Source organism: Struthio camelus, chromosome 7 (assembly GCF_040807025.1).
Source record: "Struthio camelus isolate bStrCam1 chromosome 7, bStrCam1.hap1, whole genome shotgun sequence".
In the NCBI taxonomy this organism is placed as follows: domain Eukaryota; kingdom Metazoa; phylum Chordata; class Aves; order Struthioniformes; family Struthionidae; genus Struthio; species Struthio camelus.
Genome location: NC_090948.1, coordinates 31,358,852 through 31,375,954, shown reverse-complemented (window position 1 = coordinate 31,375,954; position 17,103 = coordinate 31,358,852). Strand labels below are relative to the sequence as shown.

The 17,103-nt window shown below is 37.9% G+C and overlaps 1 protein-coding gene across 1 annotated transcript in view; it reads left to right on the top strand.

Moving 5' to 3' along the window:
- The window catches only part of LOC104152644 (rap1 GTPase-GDP dissociation stimulator 1), a 35,105-nt gene that overhangs the window by 6,237 nt on the left and 11,765 nt on the right, over positions 1-17,103 (top strand). The window contains 6 exon segments of the mRNA XM_068950621.1: positions 5,595-5,705; positions 8,852-8,974; positions 9,136-9,261; positions 11,477-11,605; positions 12,439-12,564; positions 13,208-13,351. Coding sequence (XP_068806722.1) covers positions 5,595-5,705; positions 8,852-8,974; positions 9,136-9,261; positions 11,477-11,605; positions 12,439-12,564; positions 13,208-13,351 — 759 coding nt within the window.

The window sequence follows — 17,103 nt, the reverse complement described above, 5'->3', positions numbered from 1 at the left end:
TGGGAAGTTAGGCTCCAGCCAATTAGCATATATCAAATAGACCTGTTCTGTAAGTACCACGTGTTACATCACTGGGCACATAAAGGTGCATATTTGTACACAAAGTTAAAGCAACATTTCAGTTCTTTACAAAGTGAATTTTATTCCTATTCACCATCCCTCAAAACAAGAATAAATTTAGCAGAATAAGACTAAGCAGCTTTTCATACCATGGGTCATCTCTTCAGCACATATGCCCTGCACTCAGCTGGCTTTCTTCTGACTTATCTCACTGATCTATTTCAGGTTATCCTAGGACAATCGTTATCTTTCCTTTTTTTTATTTTCAGTCTGGGTTTTATAGCCCTTCTTCCCAAAGAACCTATAGGGCATAGCATCAGTCACAGGCTAGTAGTACCTGCATCACTCCTACCTATTTTTCCCTTGTCTGTCCTTTATTCCCTCCTGGGCAGGGCTCAATTATCCAAAAGTAAGCTTGTCAAAAATTAGAGAATTTTTTGTCAAACTACATTTCACAATCAATTGACATTTTTCTCATCAGAGATAATATCAATTTTTATTAACACCAGGAATGTGCAGGGCTTACTCCATTTCTGAAGCTTAATTTTGCTATTAATTTATTGCAAATATCATCTTCTCATCAGATGACACATAGCTGAGTTACTGATAAGGGTCTTTAAAAAAGGGCCCTTGTTCATGCACTTACAGCTTTGTACTTCAGTCATTGAACTGTGAAATTCTATGCTGCAACTATTCCCACTCAAAAAATGCAGCTTTTCTAGATCTCCACCAACTAGCTGTTCATATGAGTTCTTTACTCATTATGTTTTAAAGTTAGAACTATGCACAGGTTCTCCACTTAAACGCTAAATGCAATTGAATAAGCCTCCTTCCCATATCAATGCAGTCGTCTTATATCTCTTAGTCATATTATAAAGTTCTCTTTCATCATGCAGGGGCAGTCCTATTCTTGGTAAAACCATGCTCTGAGGAGAACCACTCCATCCACCCATTTGTACTCTGACACAAGCCTGGAGTCAAGGGCCAAAGGAAAATTAAGCATTCTGAACAAACTGCAGGCCAAAGAGTAGATGAATGATAAGAAACTCCACAGTAGTAAAGGCTAAGCAGTGGTAATCTGCTCCCACCTCCTTGCAACGCTCTTCTGTCTAATGGTTGGTGTTTAATCTTTAAAAATCCAACACTCTGTATCCAGCTATAGCAACTAGACGCTGACTCACTTGTGTTCTTTAGCTGTTTTATTCTGCCACTTCACTGCTAGGTGTTCCTATTATTCTTCACCTCATTCCTTGACCAAAGGTATGGGGAGGGAGGGGGGAGTAAGGGGAGGAGAGGAAGTGTAATGCCACACATATGGCACCAAGTCAAAGAAAGAGCATTCATGGCTGTCCTGGCTATCTACAACAATTACACAATTTCTAGAGATGGATTACATTAAATTGTCTGAAATCGAGAACATTAACTACTAGCCAATCAGGCTTAAACTGCTGTTTTCATCATCCTTGCACCCTGCAGCTCAGGCTGAACAGCAAAAATATCTCCTTAACCTGCTGCATTCTCATTTTCTTCTCCTAAAGAGTAAAATGTTCAAAGGTGCATCCTATTGGATCATAATCATGGAACTATGCTCTAAAGAGCTCAGGGCGATTCAGTGCAATTCAGAAAGCAAGGGGTGAAGGTCAAATTGTGGGTGACACAGAAACAGTGTGCATTCTTTTCTTTTTCTATTTCTTAGCAACAAATATTTTTAAAGCATATATAGAAACTGTAGACATTTGGCAATTAACAATGAGAATGTTTACAGATAGTCAAGACCAGGAGGAAAAAAAGTATCGGGTAGAATATGAAGAAAAGAATATTGGGCAGAATACTGCCATTTTCAGATTCTGAGTGTAAAAGAAAACCTTGGCATATTTCAGACATTAAAGGTATATGCCTCATGTAAACAGATGTATTCAATAAGGTGATCTATATCTTCTCTGACAGAGTTCAGTCAAGACTTGTCAAGTATGCCAATAAATAAAACAGCTGAGAAAGGATTTAGCCTTCTCCTTACTGTTAGGAGCAGTAGAAGGAGAGATTTAATCTCCAGCCAGTGACAGCTTCAGCCTTTTAGGATAATCTACACTAATTATCCGTTCCTACTCCTTTCCTTAAGTGGTTTGCTGAGGGATGCAGGGACAAGAAAGATGCAAAGGCTATATATGCCCACATGATCATCAACTACCAGACTGCCTAAGATGAAGTAATTTAGAGCAGTCTTACATGTAATTCCAAATGAAGTGTCTTAGTTTTCAATCCCATGCTGCCACACACACCAAATGATGCCTTAAGCTCAATTCAGCTTAATTAAACCAAGAACATTCCAACGGATGCCCACCAAGAGACCTACAAATTAAAATGCTTCCTCAAAATTTCAAAAATATTTCAAAATATTAAGTTCTTCCTCCTTTTCCATAATCTACGCTAATTTTTAATATATCAAATGTGTCCACAAAGCAAAAGTCATCCTGTCCACAGACATTTTCAAATAACTTCGACTCAAGAAAACCTCAGAGGAAAAGCAAACTATCTTCTCCCATGTATAGTTGCTATCATGATTATGCACAAACTAGCAAGAATTTCCTTGCTTAGTATAATCCAAAAAAATCTACTTTTATCGCATATTCTTTATGCTACAGAATAGACGTTGAGTAACCTAAAACACTTTAGAGAAACAGGAGTAAAAAATGTCAGGTGAGATGTTTATAATTATATCCTGTCATCCTTAGGATATTGGTTTTAAATTCTCTCCCCAACTTCTTTAATTTAATGATCTTTCGCTACACATCATCACCCTTGAGTGCAATGACAAAGACACAAAATATTTAACATGGCTGTAAGGGGCTTTTCATAGAGACACAGATAATGCCTTATGGGACATTTTTCTTGCCATGGCTGTAAAAGTCTGACGAAATGAATGATCTGTTCCTTCTATACTTTAGCTTACACAGCAAGACAGGACAGTTGCATGTCTTTCTAGAGATGGAATATAATAATTCACCACTGGAGAAATTCTAAAAGCTTTTCTCAAATTGAATTGTATTTTCTTTCCCCTTGTCCCTCCCTTTCCTAGTGGGGGTCACTAAAGTGAACAGCAGCAGCTTTTGACTCCCCTGATTACAGCAAAACTGCTGTAATCATATACCTGCGCTACTCGCAGTGAACAGAAGTATAATGGACCCCCACAAGCTTTATTTGCTCTTTTCACACATGCACTTACCAATCCTTCCAGATTTCTTCATCTTTAATTTATTCCTTTATTTCATTACCAAGTAAACTTAATATCTCATTCCTAGAACAGAAGACATGGAGCCTTACAATTCTTCTACGCAGCACGCAGGCACATTTGTCATTATAGGGCTATATAAAAGATTTTGAATCTCCTGTGAATCAGGCATTAGCTTTGCTATATCAGGAAAGAGCATTAAAGAAAATACTGCGAGAAAATGGAGACTTACAGCTACAACGATTTTGCAGGTAGACATGAGACTAAGAATGCAAGTCAACCTTTCTTCCTTTATTATTAAATTGCTAGAAAGACCTGACAGCTATTCTCCAGCATTCTAGTTTGAAATGTTAGTTCCTCCAGGACTCCTCTTATGCCTTCCAACTACTCTTGACCTGCAGAACTCTTGCAGTTTATCAGCATGAACTATCACCTCATAACTGCTATACAAGATGTGATTTTGATTAACTGTAGAGCCTCTTGCTTTCCCTGACCTAGTGATATACTAAATTTTCCAGAAAATCAGAAGAAAGGCCAGATGATAATTTCAAAGACAGACAAAAAATTATTCCCCTCTCTCACACTGGAATTACTTTGTGGAACTCATTACCACAGTATGTTCTGGAAGTTAAAAAAAGATCAAGTTCAAAATACATTAATGAGTTCATGTGCAATTAAACAAGATGAAGAAGCTGAAACTTCAAGCTAAGAAAATCCCTAAAGAGTTGATTGCTAAGAGTCGAGAGTATACCAGGGAAAGGATTCTGCCTTCTTTTACTGTTCCTTAATCATCTATTATCAAAAACTGCCAGAGACATTACACTGAGATAAACAGACCTCTGTCCTAAACAATTACTTTGTCTTTATGTTCCTGAAAACCACATGAACTTACTTTCCAGCTTTGAATAATATCAGGGTCCACGGAAGAATCTTTTACAATATATTAAAGGTATGCAGCAAAATAAGTTTAGCATGCAAGGTTATTGAAGGAAAGGGCCAATATTTAAATAGACACACAGGGTAGGCATTCCACTGGAATAAGTTGTTTTGAGCCCTTTGAACTTCCACAAGTCTGGTTCCTATACTTCTACTCAGTAGTTCATGCAGATTTATGCAGTTATCGCTTCTTCCAAATAAATAATCTAGCCTTCAGCTCAGAAAAAAAGAAACTGTTATACTTCAGCCTCCAGAGATCTCTAGGTTCAGACCCTGAAAGCATCAATGAAAAAATAAAATGAGAACCTTCTAAACCAGCCTGAGTTCATTTTCCCCCTTGCACAGTCAATTACTGAAACAGATCAATAATTTTCTATTGAAAAATGCTGACTGAAGAGACAGAAAATATGCCATGAGGACATGTTTATTCTGCTAAAACTCTCCTCAGAAAACAGGCAGGCAGGCACTCACAGTGGTCAACCAGCTGGCTAGCCTGGCTGGCTTCTTCCCAGCTTGCGCCTAACCAGCCAGCCAGGCAGCAGGCCAGCCAGCCCCTCACTGCTAACTGGGAAACCCGCATATTTGTGGAAACTGAAACAAATTGTTCTGTTTTGCCTGAAGTTCCAGGATGTTGACATTCTGTTCCAGCATGGAATGGAACAAAATGTCAACAACTCAGAATTTTCCACAAAACAAAAATACCCTTTTCCGGCCAACTTTAGTCATAATCTGTATGTGTGCGGTTATCACCACCTCTCCACAAAACAACTGTTTCATAATTCCACTTCAGAAGCAAGGACTGAAAGACAATGAGTACTGAGCAATGTCCTACGTTTATTAAATTAAACAGTTTAACATATGAGACAATTCTGAACAATAGTATTGGAGTAGAGGGTTTAGTATTTTAAGACTGCTACAGTTGAACACTGACTTCTACAGGACTTCCATAAAAAATAGCTGTTTTCTTCTTACATTCTTTCAGTGTCTGCTGCCGGCCACTGTCAGAGAATAAATACCCAGCTAGTTGAACTGCAAATACTGTCATTATTGCAAGGGGGTATTTAGAATTGATAGACTTACGTTCTCTAATTATTTCTCTCTCCTCTCCCCTCAAACTTTGCCACAACTATTGTATGTTAATTTCTCTCTGGAAAAAGAAATTATCTCTGCATGTATGGCTATACAAGAGCTACGTGTTGTCTGAGAAGTGGACCAAACCCTTGCCCTCATACTTTTGGATGAAAATAGTTATTTAATGAGCATATTTAGATCTGAATCCTTTAGAAGGTGGACCATTGTCACTGGAAAGAAATACCAATCTTAAGTATTTTTCATACTGGCTCACTGTTTTCCGTCCCATTCTGTTTAGAAACCCTGAGCCAACACCTGGAGTACCTCAGACACCGTGGAGGTGACATGGATGCTGAAGATCAGATCCTTGAGAGTCTAAATGAGATTCTCCTGGCTCTTGCTGAAGATAGCTAAGTATCACTGTAGACCACTTTCTAACTATTTACATAACCCAAAAGCATTCCCTGGAGCTTTTCATCTATTGTGATAATATGTGTCAAAACAAGTGGTGTTATTTTCTCTTCGCATACTCTCAAATCTACCTGTGACCTGATAAAGTTACTGGTCAAAAACACCTCAAGTCTCAAAGAAACTTTCAATCTCATATTCCATTGAGAAACAAACTCTTAGGATTAAAATTGGGATGACCCAATTCAAATACAGGTTTAATAGGAACTGACTACTGTAAAGCACTCAGCCCAGGTATACAAGTGGGCACAGAGACTACTGGAATACATTTCAAGGAATATTTAGTAAATTAGGTAAAATTGTTAGTAACAGATCTAGAAGAACAATGCTAAATTCACTTAAGACACACAAATTACTGATTTCTAAGGCTAAGTATATAACATTAACGATGAAAATGCAGTATTTATTCATGTAACATAGGAGGGAATAACAGACAATGTATTCAATTTAAGTAACTGGACACATTTCAGTTTATAGCTGTTTATTCTACATTAGGTACGGTAGTCATTACGTAGATGAACAAAAAAGGATTTCTGGAAGAATTTTCATATGAATAAGCATTTAGGCTAAAGCTCCTGAAACATGTTCTGAAACACAGATGACTCAAATATTCAAATAATCTCCAAAATTAGAGCAAAACAAAATTCCTAATTTACAGGCTTTATTTTTATCTGAGCTCCCTGTTACTATCAGTCTCATCTCTCTCCTAAGTCTGTTTACTCCTTTTCTGGACCTCTAGAGAAAAAGCCTCCAGAAAGTTAACGAGTGTAAACCTATAGGTAAAAGAGGTAGGGGAACAATTAAATTTCAATTAATTTTTTCTACAGGAGACAAGGGAAACCTCGTCCTTTCACTCTAAGGGATCAGTTCAAAATCATTTCACTGGGCTCTAAATATTAAAACCACTGGTAGCAACAACTGTCTATACTGACCTCACCTCGCTTTCCGCTTTTTAAATACAGAGCCAACTTATTAGTGCTGTTCCACAGGCTTGTACAAAAAGATCTGGCCGATCGGCTCCAGTCCCCAAGCCCTTTCAACATTTCAGACATCTGATTTGCAAAAACAAATTTAGCATTTGAGAGGATAGTAATAAGGCCTGTCAAGGGGTAATTATTCATTAATTGAGGATCTATTTAATCTTTATTGAGGCAGCAACAGCTTGTTTTACCTGTCAGCATTCATGGGGCAGTAGTTGTCTCTTCAGGGCACAGACACTTAACCAGTTGCCATAGTAATTTGCCTATATTGGTTCAGCAGTGTGCTTCACAGCACACATGCTCACTTCATAGCTCTTAAAGTAACAGCTGTAAAAATACAATGAATAAGACAGTAACAGCTCTAACCACTTCAGAAATAAATATTCCAGACCACAAGATCTGAATTTTCATACTTTTATAAGTTCTTTCGGTCTTTCCTCATTAGTGTTACCAAATGTGGACACAAACAGAAAGATTTTAAGATGTCTCCAATGATTGCTCTGTGCTAGAAAGGATCCAAGTACAAAAAGTGAACTGTATTTACTATTTGTTAGCAAACAGAAGGTTATATTTTATGCATTTTTTAATGCATAACAGACATACCAGCACGTGTATTCAGCTTTCTAGGCCAGGAAAAGCAAGGCAGGTTGTTTAAGCAATCAGACACATTAGAAGTGTTCTGAGAAAACCTGCATCTACTAAATGAGCATTTTAGTACCAAATGTAGTAGATAAAATGCAATGCAGCTTTACAGCTGCAGTTATGCCAGCTTTCACATACAAAGCCAGAACTCGACCTCCTTTTCATAAATTTTTAGTCCTAATTCCTAAAGATGATGTATCTCTGCTATAAAAGCTTATTAACAGCTTTTTGCCAAATGGTTAGTGCATGGCACTACAGTATTTCCATATTATGGGGTTACAAAAAACATCTTTTCGGAAATGCACAGTCAACTACCTCATTTTTTTAAGCAGGGAGAAAAATCAATATTCAATAAACAATACTCATTATTGAAGACTAACAAAGGGATAGATAGTTGAAAGCAAATTAATTGAATCTTCTACATATCTGTGCTCAGACTACTGCATTAGTATGTCTGGACTGCATATTAGACAGTCACATTATATCCTTAGTTGTAGTTAAAGCAAAACAGTAAGATGTATTGAAATGGCTAGCAGTGTAGTTCCATATCGTGAATTACCATTTGCCAAAGTTTTCTAAACAGTAATGCCTATTTGCCCTCATTTAAGTAGAAAAAAATCATTTTGACCTCTGCTTTGGAAGGGAAGCAGGTCAGACAGAGTTCTCTGGCTGGTTATCCCCTTTGCTACCTGCAATATCAGAGATATTCCAATTCTTACACCAAGAAAGTCGACCAATCACTTCACAATAGAAAGTTTGCTTTAACAGCTTAGAGTAAATAGTCACACACACACAGACACTGTACAGGAGGAAAACCACCTTCATAGTATTATTTTCACTGTTTAGAGTATGGGCTTCCTTTAGTAAGTTTCTAAGCATAAAAAAGGCCTCCATCAGTCAGAGATCAATTAACAATTGGTTCCTATAGTCCTGGTGGGAAGGCCTTTAAGATCTCCGCACATTCTCCTGAGATGACATAAACCTGCATTTATTCAAATCTCCTGGCAGATGGTAATCTACCACTTTAAGACCAATTAGCCACGTTTTTGATGGAAAAAAGCTAAGGGAATTGACTCTTCTAATTACTAGTCTAATAAAAGATATTGTGCCTACCTATAAACTAATTGCTAGGCCGTACATCAGGAATAGAATGTTAATCCCTCACTTATCATGCCTTATACAAGCTTCCTTTTATACTCAGAAGATGAAAATGTTTTCCTCTCTGCTTTGCCACTTGGTGCTTCAATTTAGCATAAATTAGTCAGACTAATCAGCTGGACAGACAGTTACTGCAATGTAAGCAGATAGCGTTCCCATATATTTAGACTGAGACGGCCTTTAAGTACCCTGTTAAATCAGGACCTTGGATCCCAAAGATACACACCTAGAACTCCATGAAACAAAGCAACATGTAAATGAACAGTTGCAAGTATTGCTAACATTGTTAACGCTCTTATCATTACAGAGCAGAGATCCTTCAGCCTACTCAGAGAGAGTGGGATTTTCCTAACTTTGGCAAAAATCCTGAAGGGCAATCCACGATGTGCAGTGAAAGCAGCCCAGGTGCTTTCAGAAATAGCCAAGAATGGTATGTTGTACTAAAGCATTACTACAAGGCATATTATAGCACATTTCTTCTGTGTCTACTCTTAAGTTGTGTTTCATGGCTACCAGTTATTGGTCTTGCAATTCCAATTGTTTGATTTCAATATGACAAAACTCAACAGTCCTTCTCCTTTATCTGTGCAGAGGAAATGAAGAAATTATGTATTGAAGCAGATTTGATTTTAACTTTGATACCTTTGCTGGAAAGCACAGACCAAGAAATGCTGCTTCATGCTGGGAGGGCTATAGGCCGCATCTGTTATGACAATCGTAAGTATCTAGTAGAGAGAATTCTATTTTTCCTGGCTGTAAGGCATTATTATGAAAGTACTCAATTTTTGATGAGACCTGAACATACAATGCACTTCAACCTCCAGCTAGTTATACAAGTCACATAACTCTCAGCTGCCAGGCTGAACATATCTCAAACACAACCTAAACTATGAGCTTTCCCCCTATATTTTTGACTTCAAGGTGACACATCTTACTCAGAACGCAGACAAAATTCTCCTGCTCTCCAACCACAAGAGTAGCAGAGCTTCACAGATCTCAATCAGCTTTGCCTTGGGCTCAAATCTTGGAGAGCTTTTCTTCCAATGTAATAACAGTATCTATAAAAGCAAAACATTTTTAGAGGAGCATGTCAAAAACAAAACAAAAAAACCCCCACACACAATGGAAATGCTGTCTTAGTTCTCCTTTATGGACCATTGCTTGCAAATAGAAAATCTCTCTTCTCCAAACTTTACCATATGGGCAAAAAACCAGCTTGCCGGCCAGTCTCACAAATGATACCCCTCTTTTCTTTTACTTTCCCCCTAAGTTTTTTTTTTTTTTAAAAGAAGATTTTTATTTCCCACACTAACCAAAAAGACATATTGCATATTGGAAGCAATATGGAACTTTTCAGTTAGTATCTTTTATTCTCTTCCCTTCACCTTCACTCCACCTTCTCTTCTCTTTCCAGTATGCACCTGTGTAGTTTTATCTAGAAAGTTAAGTTTGTCTCCCTGCACTGTTCCTGCGAATTCAAGGATAACAGGTACCTGGTATAGATTTTACTAACCCTCTGCAAATTATAGGTATTTGCTAAGGGAAGTCATATAACAATTTGAAAAAACTTCCTTAGTATGATCACAGGCAAGGCTTATACCGTTACTATACATCAATATTCCTATAGCATATGGCCATAGTGCAAGTCTGCTTCATTTCTGTCAGAACACAGGCCAGCATAGATTTGACAAGATGACTGTGACTAAGATCCAATAAAGACACCATCAGCAGCAGAGACACCATAGAAAAGTTAACTTTAGCAATTTCCTGATTAAATTGCAATTATACATCCTACAGTAGCACCTGAACACTCTTCCTAGCCTCTGTCTTGCATGCTATCAATCCGAGCTGCAGTCGTGCTTTAAGCAGGACACTGTTACAAAAGCAATATCATAGTACTATTAAGCAACCATCACTGACTCTGCATTTTATAGCTCTTAGCCTTCTCAGAATCATTTTAGGTATTAGAATTCATTCATTAAGACAAACTATAAAAAGAAAAATTAGTGTTTTCTCAGTAACTCTGCAAGCAGATGGAGACAACTGTTAGTATACTAGAATTAGGACGAAATTTTTCATTTTGACTTGCTGTACTTCATTGACTTCACTCGAGTTACTGATGTCTACCTGTTTGAGGATCTGACTCAGCCTATAAAAATGCCAAAGACTGAATTCAAGCACTCATACCCAAAAGACTAGCAGTTTTCAGAGCAAATAACATTGAAAAGACTAAAGTCCTAGGAGAATCCTCTTTCAAATAGCCTACCTCCAGGTAGTAGCTCAAGGCCTGGAAGTCTTTTTCACGAAAATAAAACAACCATTACTCAAATATTGAAAGAAAAGGTATGTAGACATATTTCCTATGTGGTTTAGAATGCTGTTGATCCCCAAGAACAGAGCTGTCACTAGATTGTGCTTTACCATCAGTTCCAGTCCCTTCCACCTCCCTGCCCTTCGGGCCAAAAGAAGCCATAGGATAATAAGGCTGCTATTCCAGTTCCCTGGGAGAAATAACCTGACCCTGTCCACTTCCCACTCCATTTTCAGATACTTTCATGGACGAAGCAGTCCATCAGAACTTACTTTAGAACTTGCACTACTACTCGAGATACTTGTTCCATTAACCTTTATACATATATACGTGTGTGTGTGTGTGTATACACATACACAATCGCTTAATTGCTCAGATCAAAGCAGAATTAGAAGATTTAGAAATTTTATTCTTATAAGTGATAAAATAGAACTCTAAATCTATATCTTCCATGCATGCATGCAGCTTCAGAATATACGTTAGCCTGAACGCACAATACAAAAACTGCGGAATTCTAAGTGTAAGAATGAAACAATCTTGCTGAAATCTCAGTTGTATCGTTTTCCCGATTTAACTGGTCTCTGTCTAATCACCTTTAACTTCTACGCTTGCTATTACCAGGGGATCTCCAGGAAGAGCTGGTAAAGGTAGGAATAATCACATCACTAGTCCGAATATTAACTGATTATGCAGAGAGCGAACCACTTGTCCACGTTGATCTACTGGCCTTATGCAATCTGGCAGACCTTGGTAAGTAAACGCTTTTCTATCTTGGAGCAAAATGTCATTTTCACACTACCATTACGCATCCATGCACATACAGAATGCCCACAGATATTTTTACACTACTAATATACAATCATGGAGTAGCCACAGAAAATATTACCACACTTCACATATGGCCTTACTCCACAATGTAATTTATCGCCCCCTACCTTTTTGGGGAGAGGCAGGGAAGGGGATATGGTACCACATTTGCGGTCATCTAGTCAGCTCCATCCTTTGGAGATTTCTTATGTTACTGAATACCATTTTCTATTCAAATGTTTTCTCTTATACAGCACTGCGCTTTAAAAAACCACACATCTTGCAGATGTTTAGGATCCCAGCTAGATTAGAACCATCTAATCTTAGATGGAATCATCTAATTAAAACAGAAAATACAGTAGTACAGCAAACTTGCATGTGACACATGCCATTTTGATGAATGGAGTAATCATACTGCATACGAATTTACAAGAGTCAATGGAATTAAGCCAGGATTAATTTGACAGCTACTATAGGGTCATAGCTAAAAGAATTACGTAAAAAGTATTTTAAAAAGAGAAGAAAAGAAAAAGCTGAAAAAGCCAAGGGGAGGGGGAAGGGATAAAATAGGCTTTTGTAGCCTCAGTGCTGTCCAAAGGACTGCTCCTTTGGATAGCGCTGAGACAAGAAATGATAAACAGAGAGAAGTGCATATAACCAAATATTAAAAGCATTCAAAATCAAAGTATTGTCTATTCACTTCAGATTATAGGGAGATATACTTTTAACATTTAATCAAATACAGAAACATTCAAAACCGACTATCTCACACACAGATACAGCTAAGGAAGCTCTAAGCAAGACAAAGGTGGCTGAACAGCTGGTGAAGCAATTGAGAAGAGCAGAGAACCATGAGAGGTTAGAAATCGTCTTTGAGGTCCTTCAAGCACTTGCAGAAAATGGTAAGGCTTCTGTTGGCCTGGAGGACAAGGGGAGACAGGGTACTAGTACTTAGCTTAAGCTGAACATTCAGAGTTCACTGTGGAATCCTATTAATAGAACCAGCGATCCCTTCAGTGGAAATAATTCATGAAATCCTGGTCCGATTAAGACTTGGAAATTTAACAGAGAAGGCAACGAAGAAAGGAGGGAGAGAACAGAATTTCGCTCAGTCTATTTTTGTGGATCTGAGAGACAGCAGATATAGAGCATGGGAGAATGAGTTTGAAACAGAAAAGCAGCACAGACAAACTGTTTTTTGTACAGAACAATTTGACAACTAAGTATCACAGAAGATGCCTACTCTAAACAGTACTGTAGCAAGCACTGACAAGAATTCATCAAGAAAAAATAGACAACCCATGCAGTTTTCAAAGAATGAAAACTTATGACTAGTAATTCAAGAAGTGTCAAAGATCAGTGCAGAAGCTTTGATCATTGTGCCTGTGGCATCTTCCTAATACCAATATGTCTGTAACAAATAAGGCCAAAAAAATTACCACACCAAGAAAGAAACTCTTAGATTCAAGGATTTAGCTTCCTAATTTTAAACATTTTGGCAAGGACCAAAGAAGCTGTTACAAGCTCTTACTGTGATCTCTACAGATGCTTTGAAAGTGCAATTGGTGGAGGCAGGTGTGCAAGAGGTGCTGTCTGAGATCCTACTGAGGCTCCAGGGTAGTTCACAAGCTGAAGACACATGCATTGTGAAGGCTGCATCAGATCTCATCGTCTCTCTGCTTCTTGGAGGTAAAAAAAGGAATATTGACAGTCCAGATACATAAAGAACCAACAGCAAAAGTCCCCTTAGCAGAGGGGTTGCCGTCTGCTCTGTTGCTTTCATTAATAGACACACACCTGCAACCTGTTTCATAACCCTTAAGGGAATTCTTCTCAGACACCACATTTTTTCATTTATTGTAGGAACCTAGTGCTCCTGTTGCCATGTTTTCCTTCAAGCATACACATGTTGTGTATCCTCAGGCCATCTAATACATCTGTGACTGCTCCTGTGCAGAAAACATATGCAGGTGCAAGAACTTCATGGCATTGTAACTGTATCTATGGTTCTGTCAGTCCAGATCCAACTTCCATAATTATTTTCAGACCCGGCTTCAAAGCCAGTTTTAAATCTAAAAGCTAATTGACAAATTAAAGAAAAAAGTTGACATGGCATTTGACTAACCATATTTCTTCAATCGCTATTCCAAACCTGCATACATACTTCAAGCATTTGGATTAACAGATGAAACAAGAATTGTCCTGTAGTGCAAGTTGTCCTTCTATCTACTATGAAGAGCATCATCCTTCCAGGCTGCTGTCCTGGGTCTTTCACTTACCAAGTCTCTTGTGTTGTTCCTGAAATCAGCTGAAGGAAGGCCAAACACCTCCACAAGTAACTTAGCTTAGGTGGCCCTGCTACTCTGTATTTGTACAATGCAGAAGAAAAAATAAAGCTTCAGGAACTGGACATTTACATCCCATCTCCAAAATCCCAAAGCAATTGACAATTTAAAGGTCTTAATTTATTAACCATAGCAACAGTCTAAGTGCCATCATTGATTGGGATCTCCCCAAAGAAACAGAATAGTTCACTGTTTGGGGATCATAATTATAAACAGAAGTGATACGTACTTTTGGCATTCCCTCCATTTATAGTACCACAGATAAGTCCATGCAGAAGATTTTTGCTAAGGGATGTAGTGCTATCCACTACAACACTGGTACCTGGTTTGCATCCAACATATGCAACTACAGAGACAGAAAAACTGGCTATTGCTAGTTTCACCAGAAATAGTAGGGTTGCTTATTCACTGCCTATCAAAGCTAGAAAGCCATTGCTTGAGAGTGGAGCAAAAGGCAACACTATTAGGTTTCATTGCTCCATATGTCTGAAACAAAAACTCTTGCTTTTCTGCAGACCAGAGACTTGTGTACCTTTAAGGCAGGCTAAGGATACTGAAGTAACCTGAGTGATTTAATTGTCATAAAAATGGGGTAGTCAGGTATGCAAGCTTTCACACTTTGCTTTGCCTAAATCATACAATATTGGAGGTGAGACTCTGGAAATGTTTCATGGCAAATACATTTGATAGAAATATACAAAAATAAACATACAGTTACTGAATAATTTAGGTTTTAAGTCACTTTTAGGAAGAGGGGGGTTACTCAATAGCACTAGGGTTAAAAAAAAAAAAAAAAAAGGAGTCTCAGGATAACCTGTTTCATCTTTCACGCTTTTCTATTATAGAAAGCAAAGAGCCTTAGTACTATGTAGAGAGGAACACAGATTCTTAAAAGAGACACTCTGAAAGGCATCCTGCCTGGGCTGAATTAGTCAGCACCTGAGACCCCACCATGTTTGCAGTCCACTCCTTTTTCACTGAAGCTGCTGTACCAGGTGCAATCAACCAAAACAAGCTTTTGCAGCTTTGCTCAAAACCAGACAACTTTTCACATTAATATATGCTCAATTACCATAAAGTGTTCTCTCAGCTCTTTCTGAAGAGCTAACTAAATGGCTTGCTTTAAAAAAAGAAAAAAGATAGGACAATCCATCATATACACTTCTCTGCCTTCCCCTACATCCTTTCTAGACTTCCATTCTTCAGTGTCTTTTACCTAGCTCTGAATCAGCCATTGTGCATCACATTTCTTCAAAGGCCATAGAAATGTCCTCTGTCCCTTTAAACTTAACTATCTTCAATTTATTCAGCTGAATGGCTTGCTTTGTCACTCATTCTTCTCCTTGTACCGTCCCCACAACCCCATTAGATGTTTCATAGGGAAGTAGTGAATAATCCCTTTCAGGTTCCAGTATGTGCCATTGATGTATGCACAGCCTTTAATCTAAGAAATGAAATCCTATGGAAATCTGATCTCAGCATCAAATGACATTGACAGCTTTTGCAGCTAGGAAAGTGGCTGTTCCTAGCAGGCTTTAACTATGAACCGTTAAATTGAAGGTTCTGCTGCTATCCAAGCAAAAAATTCATAGGAGAGAACGCCAATTTGGAGCCCTGTGACAATCAAAGCAAGGCAGCCACTGTTGGATTCTGCCCATTTGCACATTACTAGAAAAGGGGGGAAAAAGCTCTGCCATTCTTTGGCTTGAAAGGTGGGGGAGGGAAAGAAGTTAAGTTCACTTAAGATTAGTCTATCTTAAGATCAAAGTATTTTGTCTGTAGAATTCTGTCAAACTAAAAGGATAGTCTATTCCCAGATAACCTACTCCTAAGGAGAACTGGGTAATTTTCCTTATATATTCTGACCTCCAAAGACTAGGACTAGGCAAGAGAACTTGTTTGAAGAATCATAAGCAAAAAACATCACTTCTAGAGAATACATGCATAAATGGAAATCAGAAGATTTCTGAATGAGTAAAATTTGAAGTTTTGTACAGACTGACACTTTCCTTACAAAAACATCCATTTAAATTTTGTAAACAATTGCCAAATTCTTATTTAGTATATGTAGTACATAGGAAATATATGTAGTACAGAGGAAAACACGCTAATTGCTGTTGCATTTCAGCTAGAAAAATGCTAGCATGAAAAAAATTGTAGCATCAGTTCAAAAAGGAATGTTTACACTTCTCTGGGGTAGAAATAACATTCAGATCAGCAGGTTTAAAAACCTCTTAAATATGGCCATTCATATTTGTTACATACATTAGCCATTAGAAGTCTATAGATCTTAGACACACAGCTAATACCATATAAAGCACCCAAAGCTACTTCTGTTTAGATTTTGTATTGGTATAAGTTTGCATAGTTCCACAGATAATTGTTTGCCCCAGCTGAAGATGTGGTCTTCCTATACAGCTTTCACTTTTTTTTTTTTTGCATTAAAAAACAATTAAAACAATAAGACACAGCAGTAACAGAAGGCTAAATGGTGTCAGGAATACGCTTCTCTTAAGGTGTAATAAACTATATAAAATATTTGCCAAATGACAACTTTAAAAAGGAAAGCTGCAGACCATAACAGAGTTTCCTTCCACTGTTCACAAGAGCACATTTTCTATCAAGGAAAGCTAAGGAATCTCTGACAACAAGAGGGCTGTTATCTCTGCAGAGTAAGTTCTCAAAGAGAAAGCGATACATACGGACAAAATACCCAGTACTGCAGAGAGCATACTGTGCAAAATGGTAATTCCTTGGAATGTACAGGTCTGCTCTTTCACCAGCATTAAACAGATAGAAACTCTGAACTCTCCGTTCAGATTCTCCCACCTTTATACAAGGGCATCACTACTAGACCTCTCATTTCAGAAACTGGGTTCCTTAGAACAGGCAGGAAAAATCTAGGTGATTCTTTTGACAATTAACGATAAGCAATTTTATTGAATCCAAGGAGTAAGAGCAGTACAAAACTAGCAACATCAGACTCACCATTGCTGGATTAGATCTCCAATCTTGCAATCATCTCTTGGACCAGCAGAAAAGCACACCTGAAAAATTAAAGCCACCCTAGGGAGAAATGGAAAATCCTACCAGTAT